Genomic DNA, 21,073 nt, shown 5'->3' with positions numbered 1-21,073 from the left:
ACCTCGTTTAGATGCTGGTTATGGTTCTACAGTAAAATCCTAACAATATGAAGAGAAAAAAGAATGAAAAAAATCCATTCACTCTATTGGCTGTACAGCTGCAGAGAAGTTGACCAATGTAAGCTGTCCGGCCGGACAGCTTACATTGGTCAACTGCTCTCATCCAATCCCCCGCTCCACTTGAAACCACCTGGCGCTCGCGTCTCCACCCCACCGCACCCCACCCCGCCCCCCTCCTGCGACATGAAATTTCGCGGGCAAGCAGCTGACAGTCTATGGTAGCTAGCAAAGTAGCATCAGCTCAGCAATGGAGAAAAAACAAACCGACAGCAGCAAGCGGCCCCTGCTTGTCCCTACAGTCAAGGTTGGAAGAAAGAGAAAGTCTGTAGAGTAAAGAGCAGAGATAAAAAAAAATGTGAAGAACGCCGGACTCAAAGTAGAATCAATATAGGGTCCACCATTGACCGTTGGAGGAAGCTTCAGGGAGATTTGGGACTGAAAACCGACGCTGACACGGCTGACTTGTTGAGCAGGTAACGTTAAGCATTTATTTATACTTTTATGGTGTGAGGTGTTACATAAATATCTTTTTATTAGTCTGACAACATGCTCATGCTGCCGGTCGGCATTGGAATGTTAGCCGTTTAGCATCGCCTATCGGGGTGGGGGGGTGGGGGGGGTTAGAACATTGCATGTGTTGCTAATCTTGCGTGTTTACTACCGGTGATCACAGCTTGACTGAGTGACGTTGTTCAGGTCGTTTCCCGGTGGGAGGGATCAGGTAGCACAGAGGGGAGGGGTGTGTGTGTGGAGGGGCGGGATGAGTTTTTTAAAACTTCCCAGCTTTCTCGACCGATTTTCAACATCGTAGACTACAGCTTTAAGACTTTATTTAAATAATGTAAGACGGCTCTTATGAGGACACTCGACAAAACGGACATTTGGCATAATGTGTGTGTTTGTTCAAGCCCGAAAGAGAACTCGATACTGACACGCGTCTTTTCTGCGGGTCGTGTGTGTGTGTGTGTGTGTGTGTGTGTGTGTGTGTGTGTGTGTGTGTGTGTGTGTGTGTGTGTGTGTGTGTGTGTGTGTGTGTGTGAGTGATAGGCAGGAATTACAGCGCGGTCTCTTTAGTCTTGTCGTTATCTTCCATTTTCTAAACAAGCTGGCTATTGGCTATTATTGGCTTGATGTGGTCATGGGTCTACGCTACAGTACGTGTAGAGCGGCCGCTACTGGATGAGATGGCAAACAATCAAATAAAAAGCAAAAGGTCTAATCGGAATAGTTCGATCTCGGATATTTCACGTCATGTTCGAATGCATAATCGCATATCGAATAAAAAGTGACAGCCCTAACGCATTATAATATATCCATGTATCGCAACGCACGCGCTCTCTCGTTTCATTCAAATACAACTTGCCGACTTGCGTCTCCGTTTTTGTACGATTGTTTTGTACGCTGTACAAAATGGATTTATAAACAGGTAAGATTTAAAACATTAATCTTAATTCAATATGTCCCCGTAATTATGTGGTAAAAAAATTAATAAATTCGGTGTAATAAGTGTACAATGATATACATTATTACCCCTTAAATGTCACTCTTAATAGTCTTGTTTGAACTTGATCGTTTGTCTTTGGCTCAAAGCCGCACTTGCTGCGAACTTTCCTTCGCGGAAATTTCACGTTTATTTCAAGTGAGAGATCAAATATTTCAACTCAAAACAACATTTTGTGCCCAATTATTTCCCAGACGTAGTTTTGTTATTGAGGTCAAAGTTAACTTGCGTTCGCTATAAACAGTGTGTGATGGTCACACAAGACGACTCAGCAGATCTGAAGTGTTCTCCCCCTATTGTAGTGACCATCCTCGATTAAGTTTCCCTCAGGACTTTTGTAAAAGCCAAAATATGACCACACCTCAGATTTGGTCCTTTTATCGTGGTTTATAGTGAAACCAGTAATCTTCCCATCCCTACACGAGAGATCTGACTACTTCTGTGTGTGGTTTCAGTTGATATGTGTCTTTGTGCTGGTACCATGGCTGGTTTAGGCCTGTTGTTTACAGCAGACTCACAAACATTCATATTCTTATGCAGTGGTCAGTTCACAGCAGTGACTGAAATTAACATTTTTATTAATGGGCAATATTTGCCAGCTTAAATTGATTTCCAGGGGCATTTTCACCCATATATGGACATCATTTCTAAACGTAGCCTATTAGAATAATAACAGTATATATAGGGCTGTTACCAGTCAACTGAAATCATTATCAACAAAATCCATCTTTGCAGTGCAGAGGAGACACAGAGGCGGCATTAATACATTTACACTTGCATAAAGCTATACAATTTCTCTTTTTTTTTATTAATATTTAAATATGAAATTGAATTTTAACTTTTTAATTAAAGAGTACTTTAAATATGAAACTAAACCCACCAGTAGGTGGCAGCAAGTCACTGTCTTAAGTGAGTTGAGGGAGTCGTTCACACGGCTGATTCATTCATTGTATAAAATATTACATTTGCAATTGAGCTGGGGGAAACTGCACTCTTGATCATGTCATTTATCTATATCATTATGTAGTTTTATTATTATTAGGCAAAGCCTCTTTTATGGCCTTAAATTTAAAATAATCTAATTTAAGACTTTAAGATCCACGGGAACTCCGTGATTAACGCTGGGTTTATTTATTTTACTGGATAGTCATTCACTGCTGTTAAAATGTTAGAAATATTGGAAAATAAATGGCAATCATGTAGTCCGGGACCGAGTGGCACCATGTTACACCCCCACAGCTGACGGGGTTTCTGTGAGCTAGTAAATACACTACTAGAAGACTTTGACTGGTTTCTGCTAGTGTTTAATTTAAACTGGTATATCTCCCACCCACTGAAATCTCTCTCAAATGTGTAGAGTGAACAGACGAGCGTCCCGTGGCATCATGCTCGTGTTATAAGATAGAGTGTGTGGTGAGTGCACATACGTATATGTAGCAGGCCACGATGGAGACGTTCTTGAAGTCGAGGGCGGCGTCGATCTCATCCATGAAGTAGAGCGGCGTGGGCTTGAAGTGGTGCAGGGCGAACACCAGCGCCAGAGAGCTGAGCGTCTTCTCTCCTCCCGACAGGTTGTAGATCTTCTTCCAGCTCTTCTTAGGAGGACGCACACTAGGAGGAGCACACAGGACAACAGCAGAGCCGTCAAGACATTGCTCAGTGGAGGACCAGGACCGGGACCAGAGGAGATCCACAGTGATAAATCACACAATAGACCTTTATTCACAGATTATTGACAGGGATGACAGTGAGGCTGAGAGGGACAGACACACATCTCTTCAGCAGTGGTGTGTAAAGTACTGGAGTAAATGTAATTGGTTACTGTACTTAAGTATCTTTTTGGCTACTTCAAAGATATTAGCAACTTTTACTCTCTACTTGAGTACATTTTTGATTAAGTAAATGTACTCTTTACTCCTATACATTTGTGAAGAGTACTGCAGTCACACATTACATTCTGCACGGCACCTAACTTTTTCTGCAGCAGTTTATAAGAAGTGATGTCATCGTCTAAGGGCTTTGAAGGAACTATATCTTGCTCGTCAGCAAGCTGATGTACACGAATGCGAGAGCATTAGCAGGTCGTTGCTCAATCGCAGGCGTCTCATATATGAGATGAGGCCGAAACCAGCACGACCAGTGCAAGTAGGCTTTGACCATTTCATGATACATTACATTATTTTATTTATCCGTTATCTGTCTGTCTGTCCCTCACAGCCTCGCTTTCATCATACCTGTCCTGGTGCTGCTGAATAACATTAACGATAACGTTCTCTGTGAGCGCGCTAGGGATGTGTGCACAGCACAGAAAACAGCACGCAGGTCATCTCACGCTTGAATTGTTTAAAGTCATAGTGTGTGATGCCATCAGTTTAGCTGGTAGAGCGTGTGGTGTGATAGCACGTGACACCTGAACATGATGCCCTCCGAGAAGGGATCCAGACTGTCCACCAGCTCCAGCTCCGCGTCTCCTCCCAGCGTGAGCATCTGGTAGTTCTCCTTCAGTTTATTGGTGATGATGTTGAACCCGGCCATGAACTCGTGCAGCCTCTGCTTGCGAAGGTCCTCACAGCCTCTCTTGAAGCCGTCTCTCTGTGTGGTGATGTCATCGAGCTCCGCCACTCTCTGCAGGTACAGTTCCTCCTACACACACACACACACACACACACAGGTTGAACATGTACCTACTATAGGGTTAGGGTAGGGTTAGTTGCATGTAATCATTTACTGTTATTACTATGGTGAGTACTGTGGTGGGCGAACAGCAGCACGCACCTTCTTCTTGAACTCTGCGATGGCCCCCAGGTTAGGCTTCATGTTGGTGCAGCGGTCCTCCAGCAGAGCGATCTCGTTCTTGATGATGTCTGGGTTGCCGATGTCTGCCAGCTGCTCTGGGCTCAGGGCGGGCAGCTCTTCTGATGGAGAGCCATCCAGGGGGTGCAGAGACAGCCGGCCGGCCTGAGCGTGAGGTTAGAGAGAGGATTAGAGGAGGCAGACGGGCTTTTACTCATTACACTCATAAACAACACTATATTACACCCTATAATGGGTAAAAGAGGAGGAATCCACAGCACCAACAGCAAACTGGGTGAACCACCAAGACCGAGCACACAGAGAGATGAAACGAGGAGGGGCAAATAAACTGATAACAAGGGGACTGGGCTAAAACGTGACACGCAGAGAAGCACAGATGCTAGGACAAACCACAGAGGTCATGTGTCCACACAAACACACTCGAAATCAGACATTGTTACTAAAATATCTGCGTTAAAGCTCTTATGAAATTAGTCTAAAGAAAACTGTGTTTAGGGAACTTAATTATGATTATATAATGAAGCGCACAATATATTGGTTACTAAAATGATAGATATCGGTATAGGCCATGAGCGGTGAATTATGGGTATCGACCCTGAAAAACATTGTTGTAGCTACAAAATAATAAAAGTTGGGCTGTGCAACAATTAATCACATCCAAAATAAAAGTTAAGTAACGATTAATCACATCCAAGTAACGATTAATCCCATCCATCCATCTATTTATATTATATAATATAAATAGATGGATGGATGGATGGATGGGATTAATCGTTACTTGGATGTGATTAATCGTTACTTAACTTTTATTTTGGATGGAATTAATTGTTGCCCAGCATTAAATAAAAGTCAATGGCCCTTGATATTGTGATCGCGATTCATCAAGTTGATGAACAAGATTAAAATACTTGTTTTGTGAGGAAGCTTTTACTTTCTCCAAAACACCCGTTATGATCAATGATGCCGTCTACACTGGACAGTGAAACTCCGGTTTAATGATTAGCAGCTGAAATTGATTAGCTGAGATTCAGATTACATATAAACATATCTGAACACACATATTCCCAGTGCTGCTGCAGGTGTTGTCAGAGGTGTGTGTGTGTGTGTGTGTGTGTGTGTGGGCTCAGTACCTCCTTCTCCCAGTGCCGGATCTTGTTGTGGCACTCTGCGATGGCCGTGTCGATGTGCTCCACCTTCAGCCGAACGCTCAGAGACTCTTTCTGCAGCGCGTGCTCCTGCTCCTGGAGGGCCTTGATCTCCTGAAGGACTCCGCGATGCTGCTCCTGGACCTCCGGCAGAGCTTCCTACACACACACACACACACACACACACACACACTCTCAGCCCTTGCCGTGCTGACAGTCTGAGCCAGAGGATGGGACCAGTAAGTACCTCGGCCTGCTGGTAGGTCTGCATGATCTCTCCGGCCTGCTCCTCCAGCTTCTTCAGTTGCTCCGTCAGCTCCTCCATCAGCTTCTCGTTCTCGCCCATCTCCTTCTCCAGCTGAGACACGCTCTCCTCAGACTTCTTCAGGTTACTGCCGCAACACAGGACAAAAGCACTTCTGAAACTGATCAACTGGCTCTCTACAAACCCAGTCCTCCCAGTCAAGCTCATCCCACAGATTTACATGAGGGTGAGTTTCAGTAGAGCTCATGAAGTGGTTAATAGCACTCTCTTCTTGCATGAACTGGAATTAATTGAGATGTTTTATCAGCGGTTTTACTTTAAAGAGACTGGTTGAAGCATGTCATTTGTGCTTTACAATGATGGGCAAAGCTGATTGTTTGTTTTGGAATATAATGTTTATACTGTAACCCTTTCTTGCAGTTGGTAATCTACCAAAATGCCTATTTTATATAAATTACATATTTGCGCCGCAAGGCAGTGGCAGTAAATGAAACCCAGTCACATGTGAAACTCGATCACGAATCCAGTAAGTGCATCGCATCATGTTTTCATCAACTTAAATGAATGGGTCACTGAATCATTGACTCGCTAGATTGGTTTGAAAACGTAGACTCAATCATAAAGGGAACACCCATGTTTCCTCAGAGATGCGCGGCGGTTCAGCTGTGATTGTGTGTTTTGAACTATTTTCGTTGACAAAACAGAGCAAAATCTGACAAAACTGCAAGTCGCATAATATTAACTACATGTTTATTGAATTGTTGTATCAAATCAATAATACATTTGCAAACTCCCTTTATAACCATTAGTTATAGGACTAGTTGATTGAAAGATTTAATATAAAGCCTGCTTTAACGTCGGTGTTTTGAACCGTTATTGTCGCATTAACTCGCCCTTCATTCAACACACGAGAGATCTTCTTCACACACAGTGTGAGACTCTGCAGTCCGACACGTTCTTCCGCACACCTTTGATTGACAGGATATAATCAGCCCTGATCATCTGCTGTTTTTAAACAATCTGCCATTGGCCGACACTGACTGTCAATCACGTGATTGCTTTTATCGGCTGATACCGATTATTGGTCGATAAAGAAAATGCCGTTCTTATTTAGAGAAGAGCAAAGTTTTTCATTTCATTCGTTTTTTCTTTGAGAAAATGTTATATTTACTGTACCTGATATACATCCAATCAAAATGAAATTGAATCAGGAAGTGTGTGTCAATACCCAGCCCAAATGTTAATAGTGAACCATTTAAAACCGTTACTAATAAAGCCCATGATCATTGACTGACCGTCCGGCGGTCTTGATGGCCACCTGGGCTTTGGTGACGGCTGAGGAGCACTGGTCCAGCTGTGTGTTGATCTGGTCCAGTTTGTCCTGCTGGGCCTTCAGCTTGTGACTGTTGATGTCCACGATGAGTGTGTGCAGCCTCTTCACCTCGGCCTCCACCTTCCCCGCTTTACTGGACGCTGCCTCGAAGTCTTCAGCACAAAACACACATCATTACATCTACTGATGATGGCCAACATGCCAGTCTGTCTGAAGAACTACATCAAGTTCTGCTTTTTCAGCTGAACTGTGACAAACAAGCAGCCCTTAAACACTCAGGTGTCATCACTAACACAACTACTCATCAGACACAGCAGCACTTTGGTTTCCACTGAATAAAGTCAAACAGGAATGATAATGATTTTCAATTTTGGGTGAAAAAAATATATCGGGGTCAAGCGCTTTAATGCATAAAAATGGATTGTTTTATTTAGCAAGCATGTCACCACTTAGATTATAGATGGAAAAAACATTTACAGCCAATATATGTAATTTACTAAGGAAATATGTTTTTTAAAGCTTTTTAACAGTTATAGAGCTACCGATGGGCTGATCTCCATTAAAGTGTGCATGCTTGTTTGGAATCATGTGTCGCATGTTCTCACTTATTTTCGTGAATTTGAGTTTTCGTTTAGGAATGAGAGGCTTTTGGGTAGACTTGGCCATGCCTATTTCCTAAATGACACTCCTATAGCTATCCTAAGGCCAAAGTTCAACATCTTTTTGATAATTATTGACCTAGAGATTACCAAGAATTGTGCCGCAGGGGTTTTATCGAGGTTGAGCTAAAAACCTAGGACTAGTTCACCAAAGTTGGTTTTTGAAGTAATCTGCAGTATTTAATGATTTGATTGATGATGGCCCCCCGTTTCTTTTGAATTTCTCACAGGCGTCTACGGCCATGAGTCCAAGAGGCCCAGCAAGTTTGGTTTAAATCGACCTCCGTTGACCTTGTCTAACAGCTGCTCAAACTTCATTGGTCGATGGCGGACATGTTTTTCAAGATTCGCGAATGCCCTCAAAGGCAGTCTTGGCACCTTGGACGAAGACACCGCATGCCAACTTTCAAGTCAATTAGACTTAGGAATGCGTGATTATAGCCAATTTTGAAGTTTTTTCCATGTTATAGCACCACCACATTGCCAGTCGTCACGTGTTTTTTCACACGACCACATGTTGAGTTTGGTTAAAATCTCTCACTCCGTTCACAAGGCATCCCTTAGAAATCGTGAATTTAAATTATTATTATTTTTGATAATTATTGACAATCAGCCTCCAGAGAATCTTGTTGGACTGGTTAGATTCCGATCGGGACAAAAATCTAGGACTTGTTTGCAAAAGTAGGTTTTTCAAAAATATACCCGAAAATGTACGGTTTAGGAGTTATGAGCCATTTTGTACTTTTCACGGTCTGCCCGATCACTTTTAGGGGAGAATGCCGATGCTTGGAAATCGTATCAATTACAATAGGGTTTCAGCGCTTGAACCCCTAACAACGACACGACGGCGCAAGGTACGCACCTTTCCTGTAGCCGTCCAGGCTCTTCTCCATCTGCTTCTGCTTGGCTTTATCAGGAGCGGCAGAGATGACGTTGGCCTCCAGATGTTTGATCTGAGTCTTGAGATGGAGCTCTTGCTCGGTCAGGCTCTGTAAGGCACAGGACTGGTTAACAGAAGGCTCACACACGCTCATTTGTCTCATCACTCGAGGGGCCTGCTCTGTGATCTGACCTGGATGGTGGAGGTGTACTTCTCCAGCGTATTCTTCATGTCTCTCAGCTGAGATCGGGCTGTGTGCACCTTCTCCTCCAGCTGCTGTTTCCTCTGCTGCCAGTCCTGCAGCTGCGTCACCTCCTTGCTCAGGGTGCTCTCCATCTTATCCAGCTGCACACAATCACACATCTATAGCTCCTGAGTCTGGACTCATTTCAATCTAAGCATCTGCTGTATTATGAAGTTACGAGTGAGAATGTGTCAAATTCAGCATCCATATATGATTTACATATGGGTCTTGAGTTGGCTTCATGTTCAAAAACTCACTCAAGTTTAGTAAAAATTATGCTTTTTGTATTCTACTCATTGAGACCTTTCTTTTTTGGGGGATTCGACGACTATGCAGGCACAACTGTCCCCTGCTCGTATAGCATAGACTCTCTCAGCCGTGAATGGGGTAAAACTAGGCCAGTCACTCACTGTGAAACAGTTTCAGAGGCTGTTGGGTCTTATGGCAGCTGCGTCCAACATAATAACTTTTGGCCTCAAAGGAAACTGTTAAAAACCCCCGCCGGTGATACCGTTATTACCAGTGTTATTACACGCCGATTAACCGGTGGGAAAATATCCTCACCGTCACATCCCTAGTGTCCACACAGCTGACAGGTTGGTGAAGGGGAGCATTAGAGCATTATTAAATGTTTAGGTGTGAGTGCTTCTAGTCTGACCTGCTCCTGAGTGACTTCAGCGCAGACGGAGGAGCCCATCCGGCCCTTCATCACACGCCCTCCTCCTCCAGTCATGGTGCCTGAGGACATCACAAACATGAGCACATCACACCACAGTGACAGTGAGAGCGCGCTCATCCACACATACCTGCTCAACTTAAAGAAACAGTCACAGAAATATTGGTGCGTTCAAGCCATCTCGTAAAGGCCATAAAGCAAAGCACACCTGATGCACATTTCTTTGGTTTTTATTTCCTAGAACTAGAGTTTAAGAACCTTTGTGTAATTAAGAGAAAGTAAACCGCCAGCTTACTCTGACGAAAGTGACTTACTGATATATTACACATCTAGTGAGAAATGTTCAAATTCAGCACAGAATTCTCAGTTATAAACCACATATATCAGATCAAACAGCACTGATGTGGAAACCAGGAGAACTGTGCCATGAACGAGCATATCATAGGCTATTCAGTCCACAAATCACCAGCTTTCACCATGGGTATAATGTAGTAACGCTAACTGTAACCATGGTATTCTCTCAGAAATAGTCAAATGTCAGGGTTCATGCATACTTTTGGGAGTGAAATTCAAGTACTTTTCAAGGTCTTTATAAAGTGCATCACTTTTTCCAGCACTTCAAATCTCTAAATATGATCCAATTTTAATGTTATTTTTAATGTGATGATTTGTAAAACTAACACTTCGTGGCAAACAAACTTTTACTTTAAAAAAGTGAAATTGACTATAACCAGTAGATGGCGGCAGAGGAGCACTTATTGACTTATTAGCTATTTCCACACCCTAAAATAAGGAGAAAAGTAAGAAAAGTCTCAAATATAAACAAAACACCTTCAAATTGTGACTGAATTACACAGAAAGCAAGTAAAGAGCGTTTCTTTAATAATCACTGAAGCTGTCGGTCAGTTCAGTGTGGCACATTTAATAAGAGTAGAATATTAAAAAAATTCCTATAAAAATGTGATTGTTTGCATGTTACTGTTGTCAATAAAAGTTCATTTTATCTACATCTCAATTCAAGTTCAGTGCTTTACGGTCACATTTACGATAAATAAACATGTAATATTATTAGAAAATGCAATTATTAATGCAAAACAATAGTATTATGATTAAATTACCTGATTACATTTTATTTTTATTAACATTTCCCCAGATTTAAATCTACACATTCAGGTTTTGTAAATTGGCAAGACGAAACGCGTCCAAATGATAAACTTTCACTCTATGACGGTTAGATTTAGCAGTTAATCCGCGAGTCACATGCGTGCCGAACCGTGGGGCAGCTGATCCGTACGGGTCACGATCAACTGTGATCCGCTGCACCCCTACATAACAGATTGATCACCAGTTCCACACACTCTGAGGTGTAGATATTCTACGATGATGAAGAAAATACAGGATCAGTATCGGATCGTGTGGGCTGATGGTCAGGATGTGTGTGTGTACCCCTGAGTAAACTCACCGGCCTGCTCGATGACCTGGCCCTGCAGCGTGACCACCCTCCAGCGCTTGTTCTTCTGGAACGCCACTCGCGTGGCCTCCTCCAGGTCTCTGGCCACCAGCGTGTCCCTGAGGGCGAAGTAGAAGGCCGGGCGCACGCTCTCATCCTTCACACGCACCATGTCAAACAGGCGAGGGATGTTCTCCGGGGTGGAGATGGTGCCCATGCTCTGCTGCCACACTTTCATCTGCACAACAACACCACACATCACCACTACTGGACACACAGGACAAGACTTCCCATGTACCGTGATAAAGGGGTTCTGCAAGGCAATCTGTGTCTGATACTGGCACATTTTAGTCATGAGGTTTAGAAGGAAACAGCACAGCCACACGTCAATTACCCCACCTTGTCCAGGCCGATGAAAGTGGCCACACCGATGTTCTGGGCCTTCAGAAACGTGACGCACTTCTGCGCCGTGTCAATGGTGTCCACTAAAATATTATCCAGCGAGCCACAGCTGGAGGAGATGGCGACGTCATACTTCTCATCAATGGCTCCCAGATCACCCTGTGTTGAGACACCGGCAGGTTTAACAGCATGAAACGATTAGTTGGCTGCAGGGTTTGAAATCAACACCCGTCAAATGGTAGTGTAGTGTACCACTGTTTCTTTAACTCGCAAACTATGCTTCCAACGCGGTCTCTAGGAACATTTAGTGCCTTTGCCATCTTCTTGGACCATTGTTTTGACTTAGCCATATTTCTAACTTGCAGTCAAACGTGACACTTAAACCTAGCCTGTTCAGATATTTCATGTGTTCTAGCTCAAGCACACCTGGTGACACTAATGAAGCCCTTGATTATTTGCATCAGGTGTGCTTGAGACAACACCTGTTTTGCAGATTTGTGCTGTTGTGAGGGATTCTATTCAGGAGTTGAATAATTTTGAAGTCTTTAAAAGTTGCATTTTCAGTTAAATTTGGGGAAACTACTTGAAACATTTGTTATGTTGAGCCATTTCAATTACTTTTGTTTGATTTGTTCATTGCTAACAGCTGAAAGTCTGTAAATTTTACCAATAAACCTGATTTGCAATGGGGGTTGAATAATTTCGATTGCAACTGTATATTATATACACATACATACATACACATATATATATATATATATATATAAGCTGTGACAGTTAATGTGGTTCATTTCTTCTTTTTTTCTTTGGCTAGAAGTAGTTCTTTAGTAGCCAAATTGGCCGGTGAGTGAAAAAGTTCATTTCAAGCCCTGGTTGGCTGAGGTGAAAGAGAGTGCACGTACCAGCCGTCCCAGGATGCCCGTGATTTTGCCCGAGTGCTTCTGCTGCATGAGGGCGTCCAGCACTTTGCTGCGGCTGCGGTTGCTGGACAGAGAGCTCTTGGCTTCAGACACCTTCTGTCTCAGGTCCCCAACCTGCGCTCGCTTCTGCCGGTCCTGCTCAGAGATCTGCTCCAGCTCCTGCTCGTCCTGAAACACAAACACACACAGCTTCAGTTTACAATCAAAGCCACATAGATCCATCACACCCCTGTTTTTCTGCATCCGTCTCATCAGCTTTTCTAGGGTTGATCACAAAATACTTACACAAGTCTTACAAGTCACTAGTGTTGTCACGATACCAAGATTATGACTCCGATACGATACCAGATAAAAATACCTTGATACTGATACTGAATTGATGCCACGGGGAAAAAAAAACTAAAAGTTAAAGTAATTGAAAACAATTGTTTTATAAATTAATTTTACAAATCTAAAAACTCACTTGACCAGCATGTTCCTGCCCTGCTTTTTGACCATTCCCTCCCCTTTATTAAATAAAATAATAATAATAATAACATGCCAGTGTGTACGTCCTTACAGAGATGTTTGCAACACTGACATTATCATCAATCATGTTAACATTCGCTAACCTTTCACAATTCTGAACAGGTTGGGATGTCCAAAATCTTATTTCCAAGTAATTAAATATTTTTTTAAATGTCATTTCATAATTACAATATAGATAATTCATTTTATTTTATCTTTGTTATTAAAAATAAGCACAAAAAAAAAGTGATTACAAACAATATGAGAAATGGTATGAGACAAATAATATAAACCGTGCTTAATTTCTTTGTTGAATGCTACAGCTAAAAAGACCTACTGTAGCTGAAAAAATAAAGTTTTCACTCTATAAACTAACTACTGATTCTTAATAAAGAGATTCCACTTATTCAGTCAAGCATTGGGTGATTGATTGTCTATTTTCTTTAGTTGTTTGATAAACATTAATCACACAGAACATTAGGCTGCTGTGCCCAGTTGCATAAACTGTTAAGACCAGTCTTATAAGTTAGTCATCCAATTTTATTCTTTAAGACTGTTAATAACTTTTTAAAGTCAGTAACATAAAAACGTAGATTGGTCTAATTGGACACCGAACAGTAAGACTGATTACCCCTAACTAACTTCTAGTTGATCATACTAGTTCTTAAGACACAGTCTTAACATAATGGCTATGTTTATGCAACTGGCCCCTGGTCCGGCCCTTTTAGACCTGCACGTACTCAATACACTGGAACACATAAGATTACTTTTTACAAGCGGTTTGCGTTCACTAAAGACTTACCCGACTGTGTTTACATGAAGACTCGCCAGGACGTGCATTTCTGCGTAGAATTTTGACTATTCAAACCTAATAATCTGCGAAAGTGAACTGAAGTTGCGATCGCATGCTGTGTGAAAGGTGTGTGTGCTCACGCTTCAGGTGTGAGCTCATCCCACGCTTTATTTTCTCATGCATGCATGTTTCTATATTTCACTGTTCTGCTTCTGTTGTTTAGTGAATGTAAACACTGAAGCACAGCTCTGCACACACACACACCCTGACTCCAGCTGTCACACAGACACAAATAAAGACATCCTGCTCTTATTATTTAGAGTGCTGTCACTCTTAAAGTACCGGTACTAATAACATTTAATTTCATACCGTTATTAATAGCAGGGTATCGCGATACCATTGTGCAACACTACAAGTCACTTGACCATTTTTACAAGAGCTCTTTCAAACCGAGCGTCACCTTCTTGAGCTGCTCCTCACATGGGGGGATCTTGATGTGCAGGTCCTTGATGGCGGCTCTCCTCTCTCTCAGTGTGGTCACGGCCTCCTGCAGGGCATTCTGGGCCTGGCTGAGCTGGCTCACCGCACTGTTGTGCTGACTCAGGTAGATGTCCAGCTCAGACTGGGCCACGTCCATCCGCGAGCGTGTCTCGTTCACCGCCTTGCTGAGCTCCAGCAGCTCCTGCTCCTGCTTCTGCAGGGACACACACACACACACAGCAAACAGTGAGGCATGACATGTGGACTTATCTTTAAATCCTTATCTTGAGCCAAATAAGCAACTGACATTCACTACAACCTGTGTCTTTTCTTTAGAAAACAATGTAATTTACATCTTTTAGTTTGTCAAGAGATTTAAAGCGTAGTTTTTGACGAGTGCGCATGTGCGAACATGCTCTAGTGCGTAAGAACGAGCCTATGATTGAATCTGGAAATAAAGCAAAATGTCCGTAATTTATAGCAAACATCTAGCGTTAATTCGATCTCAAACAGCTTCATTAAAAGAAGTAATTACCCCACCACCTGCGTGACATCATGAGCAACCAATCTGCGACGTGACTAGCTAGTTGATTTCTTCAACGATGAAGCTATGAAAAATGTCAGCATAAAACAAATCATAGTGGCATTTATTATAAACGCAGAGCGTAAACAACTTTACTTAAAGGTGAAGCAAGTAATTTCTGCAACACTAGTGGCACCTAGAATTACAAAGCATATTGTGCCCACACTCCTTTCGTGCGTCACCGCTCTTACAGGCGATTGCGAAGGAATGCATATTAGCTGTTCCACTGTTTGTCAAGCAATCGAGTAGGCTAATATCAACACTGTCTAGATCAAACGCGAGCATCGCAGTTATGATAAACACATCCAGCTAGGGGTAAGAGACAAAATCTTCATATTTTGTAGGATTTTCCTGAGAGTGTTTATTGTGTTGGTACCTTGGCAGGTTTAGAGACTCCTAATGTTTCTTCATATTCTCTGTGCTGGTCAGTTTACGGCAGTGACAGAAATCATCTTTTACAATGAGTTTAAATATAATTTTACCCCTTTTGTGGTCATTTTTACCTTTGTAAAGCCCATCTTTCAAATGACTTTGTCAAATTCTTACATTAAATCAAATTAAATTAGAATAATGAGACACAATAGGGCTGTTACCAGTCAGATGAAACCAGTATCAACAAAATCCATCTTTGCAGTGGAAACAGAAACTGCATCTGAAGAGGCATTTACACAGTGTAATGCAGCTCTAATGTGTTACACCTGCAGTTACAAATGCAGGAATAATGTTTTAATGTTTTAAACAAAACGTTGAATATTGATATTCGAAATGATTTAAAAAGAAAGATGAAAAGATACTTTAACAGTGACATTAAAACTGCCAGTATGAGTCAGGAAGCCACTGATCATGAGTGAATGTGATCGTAAACCACTATGTGAGTCACTACACTGTGCAGCTCTTAAAGTGACAGCACTAATATTCCTGCTGTGTCTCCATAACACTCAAACAACAAGAGACAGAATCCACTCACTCTTCACTGAATAACTTTTGTAACTATATTTATAATGTGTATTTTATTTACTCTTTTTATTCTTTATTTAGTTATTTTACACTTCATTAGTTTCTGAACACCTGATAATCTAAAACACTATACAATCGTATCTTTGTTCAGTTGCATCTATTTGTTTTGTGATTGCTCATTTTTTTATTTCTTCTTTTTTAATTACAGAGTGTCTATAGTCTTTAATAATGCTTGAAATGTATATTAGTTAGGCTAGTTATTTTTCTACGGTATGTTTAAACCACAGGCAAACGTTCCTTGTGTAAGAGTTCTTTAGCCTGTTGACTTTTGTTCATGATTTCAGCTTCTATTAAATGTTTTGCAATGAGACTAAATGTGAATATCTCAAGCTGTTGTTTTTTTACCTTATTAGAATGGAAATTAGGAAGCAATCAGTATCGTTATAATTCAACCCTAGCCACGCCCCAAAATCACGCTATTGGTTGAGCTGCAAGAGATCTGAGCAGACCACACCCTCAACGTTTAGATGGTGTCTGTGAGGATCAATGTTTACACTTTTGAAGGAGATAAACCCATGAATGGCATATTAATAGTAGTCAATGGACAATGAACTGGGTTAGGAGATTGTGTTCTAACAGAAAACAAAAAAACAGTAATACTTTACAATAAGGTTCATTAGTTAACATTATACTGTAACAAATATATCGCTCATATGTTAGTTAATACATTAACTAATGAACCTTATTTTTTTCACCTTAAAAATGAAAATGAAACTACGGACACCGCTCACATACCTCTCTCACTCAGCGCCACTGCACACGTCTGCCTGCCGCTAACTGCATCATAGATGTGTAGCGGTGTGGTGCTGGCGTACCTGTTTGTCGTCCTGTAGGCCACTGGTCTCCTCCTTCAGGCTCTCCATCACCAGTGCCAGCTTGTGCTCCTCCTGCAGCTTCTGCTCCTCCAGCTGCTGCTTCTGTGCAGACGCCTCTGTGATGATGCTCTCGCTGCTGGCAGGAACACCCCTCAGCTCCTCACGCTGCACACAACACCACACCAGACACTCAGCAAGACCTGGGCCTCGGGCCAGCCAACAATATCCGTGTACCCGACTGACGTCGAATTACTGACGTCATCCACACTGTGTGTCGCAACTGTTCAGATCCGATGTGTGTGTCCATGCCGCTCTTTCGTTTTCAGGAATATCTGCATTGGGTTCTATAGCAATGACGTTGCATTGGTAGGAATACGCAACGCCAGCCGCAACATGGAGGGGTTTGCACTAGAGATGTTGTCTTATCTACATATTACAGTGCCGTCACGCTGGACCGTGTCTTCTGAGGCCGTGGCTGAAACATAGGCTGGTGTGAGCGGCTTTATTCCTGCTGTCGTCTCCGTTATACTGCCCTTTTCTGCTCGTCCGGCACTTTAACAACACAGCATTATTTCGGCAGAGACTTTCAACATGTTTCCTATAACAACGCCTGACGTCTACATTTCATGTGCGTGAGAAAGCCACATAAACCCTGCGAAATCCCATCAGAGCGGTCAGACTGAGACGGATTTCAGGAAATTTAAATAGGATTTCAAACCACATATGAATGTAGCTCGAAACGGATTTGTAAAGATCGGACTTCATGTGATTTTTAACTGTTCAACACTATCTAAATCTGACTGGATTCCAATTGGATCTGCATAAAAAGCATGTCTGAGCGAGACCTGGAGTCATGAACCACTGAGCCGTGTGCACTGAGGACAGGCGTGTGTGTGTGTGTGTCGCTCTGCAGGATCAGGGAGCTCACCTTCTCCTTGTCTTTCTGAAGCTGTTTCTGCATCTTCTTGGTTTTGCTCTTGGTGTGTTTGAGCTTCTCGCGCACCTCCACGTCCTGCAGGTCCAGCTGGGTGAATTTCTCCTTCTGACTCTCTATGAACTTGGTCAGCTTGGTCAATTTCCTTCAGAGGAAACACAACATAAGCTCTACACACACTTTGGGAATAGAAGGACCATTGGCTAGTACATTTCTTTGGTTACCAACAATATCTTAAGCACCACCACCATTTACACCACCAGTCCTGAGTTTAGTTAAAACTACATTATTGAGATATATATGGTGGTGCTTAAGATATTGTTGGTCATTCAGTGTTTCTGTAAAAAACAAATAGATTATAGTAATTATTATTATTAAAAAGATATTAATACTACTACTACTAATAACAGTATACAAGGATTGATGAGCTGAATGTATTAGCCAATGGCTAATGATAGACATTATTTAGTCAGGGGGATCTAAACGCATCTCACTTCTCCACAGCCTTCAGCTCCTCATTCTTAGTCTTCACTTCTTGTGTCAGCTGGCTGCTTTTGTCACTCAGCTCCTTCGTGTCCTCCTGAATCTGCTGTTTCTCCGCTTCTTTCACTGACGCACGCTTCTGTAGATCATGCCTGTGGAAACACAAACGCCACTCTGAATGACCAAACCCCAACACGGCTAACACCACCACAATACCATTATAGAGGAGCTACTTCACAATCACTGAGCAGTGTTTCCCAAAGGAGAGTGTGAGACTGTAGGGAGGTGGACCGTGGGTCACGCTACACTGGAAGAAAGTTTTTTACATTTTCAAGTTTAATTCATCAACTTTGAAGAGCTCCAACCCATGTTCAGTGTAAAAACTAAACAAGGAAAAAAGCCAGTGATTGGACTTGTACCTGAACTTTACAGGAGACTCAACCCTCTTTTTAGTTGATGTAGTGTCAGTCTACATTACCTTCACACTGAATAATATAAGTATTATTTTACTATATGCTACAGTAGGGAAATTACAATACTTATGTCCTAATTTCTACACTTGCAAGAGTTAAACTCGAGCTTTAATTGTGACAGAAACTGCAGTTTTATTTTTTGAGGAAAACTACCGGTTCTGTGAAAGCAGGTTTACAAACGAGTCTCAGTACACACATACAGTGAAATGCTGTAATCACCTTCGTACAAAACCGTTGTAAATGAATAAAATGTGAAAAAAGCGTAACTGGTAGCCGTTGCGTTTCCAAATGCACCCTAAACTCACAGCACATGCAGAGATGGAGTTCACTGCATTCATTCACTGTGAACTGAGCTGTTCTGAGACACGGAAAACACCGGACCATGAGCTGATCACATGAGCAAAGTGTGCACTTCACTCTGAAACACGCAGAGCAAACAAACTAAAATCGATTTGCACCCTTATATATGGTCTGTTTGACAGATACTTTGCCAAGGCAATGGTGCAAAACAACATTAGAGACCTTTTAGCTAAACTTCCTTTTATTACAGGGAGTTTCAATGTATTTTCGGTTCATTATGAAACTGTGGAGGCAAGATTAGACTATTGCGGGCCGCCAGAGTCTGGGTAATTAATGGGAAACACTGTTGAGTTTGATAATGAAGAGTCCACTTCTAACAGCAACAGCACATATTCACTGTGAAATTGTTAGGGATGCACAATATATCAGCCACCATATTGGTATCGGCAATGTTAACATTATCAGCCCAATAAAAACAATTAGGCCGATATATATAAGCTGATAAACTGTCCTTCAGCTGAGACGCTTCAGATGTGCACTGTTCACCATGCCGGTTCTGAATTACTTGAAAGAAAAACATAGTTAAGTGCAACAAATGCGGCACAAGTCTGTCATACAGGCTACATAAATTATAATGAGAACACGACTGTAAAAGAATGCTGTGAATTATTTTTGTGCTGTGCATGTTCGCTTGTGCATTCACAGCCGTTTGTGCAATTGAAAGTCGTGATGTTTATTTCGTGTATATATTTGCGATCAGGGTCCGATATTTACTTTTTGGCTCACCTGCCACGGGGACTGGTAGATGAAAAAAAAAAATCCACCAGCCAAGCATATTTTTTACCGGCCAAAATAATAAACAGCCTTTTTTTTTTTGGGCCTAATATGTTGAATACAAACATAAAAAATTGTCCAGAGCAAAATATGACATGTTATCAGGGTATATGCAGGAATCATAGAGATGAATTTACTACCTTTTACTACCTTTTTTACCACCTCCAGTCCTCCACAATATTTTTTACTACCATCACGACATCAAGCAGCAGCCCTTTTTTGGGGGTGTGGTGGGGTGGGCGGGGTATGTAAAGCACCACTTACTACTTACTATAAGGTATAAGTGTGACACTGTCACACCCATCATACATATTAGGTACACTAATGTTTAATTGTTATCATTAAGTAGGCCTATTGTCATTGTCAATTATGTTTTTTTTTGTAGTGTCGAGTTGAGTTTCAGTTGTCCTTATCTTAATCCTAGCCCTTGAGTTATCCTAACCATAGCCCTTAGCCCTAATAAGGTGAATAATAACCTTGGCACTTTGTCATTGCTATCAACTCCGACTCACTCAGGGCTCGACATTAAGCCTTTTCATGTGCTTGTCCTTTGGACAAGTAAATCTGTCATTCACTTGTCCGAGTAAAAAAGTTGCTTGTCCGGAATGTTTTTGGTGTGTGTGTGCTGTAAATATAATTTATTCTGAAGAAATATCCTCATCTGTGTTAAATCAGCTCTGATATATTTAAATCTGCATATTGTCATATCTGCACCTTTAAAGTCAACTGCACCAGTAGTTTAAGGAATGTACAACTGCATTAAATAATGTTATGAATATGAGATCGTTTAAAATATTTTTGAATATACAAATAAGAAACGTTGGAAAGAATTATACTTTTAAACATGAAAGTAAACCGCCAGTAGGAGGCGTCAGGCGACCGTCTTAATGAGCGAGTCATTGAGTCATTCATTCAAACGATTCGTTCAAACAACTGATTCATTCAAGATTGAGACATGTTTATGAATGGGACATTGAATCTTTGACTCAGCCAATTCGTTCAAAACGCTGAATCATTCAGTAATGAAACACGGTTAAGTGTTGCTGTGAGATGCGTTACGGTTCTGCTGTGATCTTTGTTTGGAACTATTTTTGCTGCTGAAACAGAACAAAAACAGTCAATATTGTGTCTAAAATGTAAGTAACTTAATTTGAACTGTTTATTGAACTGTTGTATCAAAAGCAATGTCACATTTTCAGTCGTGATGGTAGCCTACTCAAGAAAACAGCACTCGTCGTGTGAGGTTGCTAAACTGTATCATATGTTAAAAATATTAAAACACATTTTGAATTTTGGCACTGGCAGTAACGTTATGTTGTTAACTGAGTTTAAACTGAGTTTACATTTGTTTGGATTTCTCCTCGAGAGGCTGCGCGAGCCTCAACAGCGCAACCTTGTTACCGTCAGTAGCCTAACGGTACGTTCACACGGGGCGTCAGCGTCAACGCTTCCCATTGACTTTGAATGGGTGACGTCAAGCGTTGCCGAAAAGAATTGTGGATTCG

The 21,073-nt window shown here is 41.7% G+C and overlaps 1 protein-coding gene across 2 annotated transcripts in view; it reads right to left on the bottom strand.

Moving 5' to 3' along the window:
- Positions 1 to 21,073, bottom strand: part of smc4 (structural maintenance of chromosomes 4) — a 38,367-nt gene that overhangs the window by 1,155 nt on the left and 16,139 nt on the right. For both annotated transcript variants that reach the window (XM_082179164.1, XM_082179163.1), the window contains exons 8-23: positions 17,973 to 18,113; positions 17,473 to 17,623; positions 16,545 to 16,709; positions 14,110 to 14,343; positions 12,332 to 12,517; positions 11,427 to 11,588; positions 11,040 to 11,265; positions 9,560 to 9,639; positions 8,850 to 9,002; positions 8,640 to 8,766; positions 7,081 to 7,270; positions 5,768 to 5,912; positions 5,506 to 5,679; positions 4,337 to 4,519; positions 3,972 to 4,204; positions 2,989 to 3,172 (exon numbers count right to left, since the gene is read on the bottom strand). In XM_082179164.1, the coding sequence (XP_082035290.1) occupies positions 2,989 to 3,172; positions 3,972 to 4,204; positions 4,337 to 4,519; positions 5,506 to 5,679; positions 5,768 to 5,912; positions 7,081 to 7,270; positions 8,640 to 8,766; positions 8,850 to 9,002; positions 9,560 to 9,639; positions 11,040 to 11,265; positions 11,427 to 11,588; positions 12,332 to 12,517; positions 14,110 to 14,343; positions 16,545 to 16,709; positions 17,473 to 17,623; positions 17,973 to 18,113 (2,734 nt within the window). The remainder of the gene's footprint in view (positions 1 to 2,988; positions 3,173 to 3,971; positions 4,205 to 4,336; positions 4,520 to 5,505; positions 5,680 to 5,767; positions 5,913 to 7,080; positions 7,271 to 8,639; positions 8,767 to 8,849; positions 9,003 to 9,559; positions 9,640 to 11,039; positions 11,266 to 11,426; positions 11,589 to 12,331; positions 12,518 to 14,109; positions 14,344 to 16,544; positions 16,710 to 17,472; positions 17,624 to 17,972; positions 18,114 to 21,073) is intronic.

The sequence above is a fragment of the Leuciscus leuciscus genome (assembly GCF_965113295.1).
Source record: "Leuciscus leuciscus genome assembly, chromosome: 9".
Lineage (NCBI taxonomy): Eukaryota > Metazoa > Chordata > Actinopteri > Cypriniformes > Leuciscidae > Leuciscus > Leuciscus leuciscus.
The sequence above is the reverse complement of the archived record's forward strand: the minus strand, read 5'-3'. Positions and strand labels throughout refer to the sequence as shown.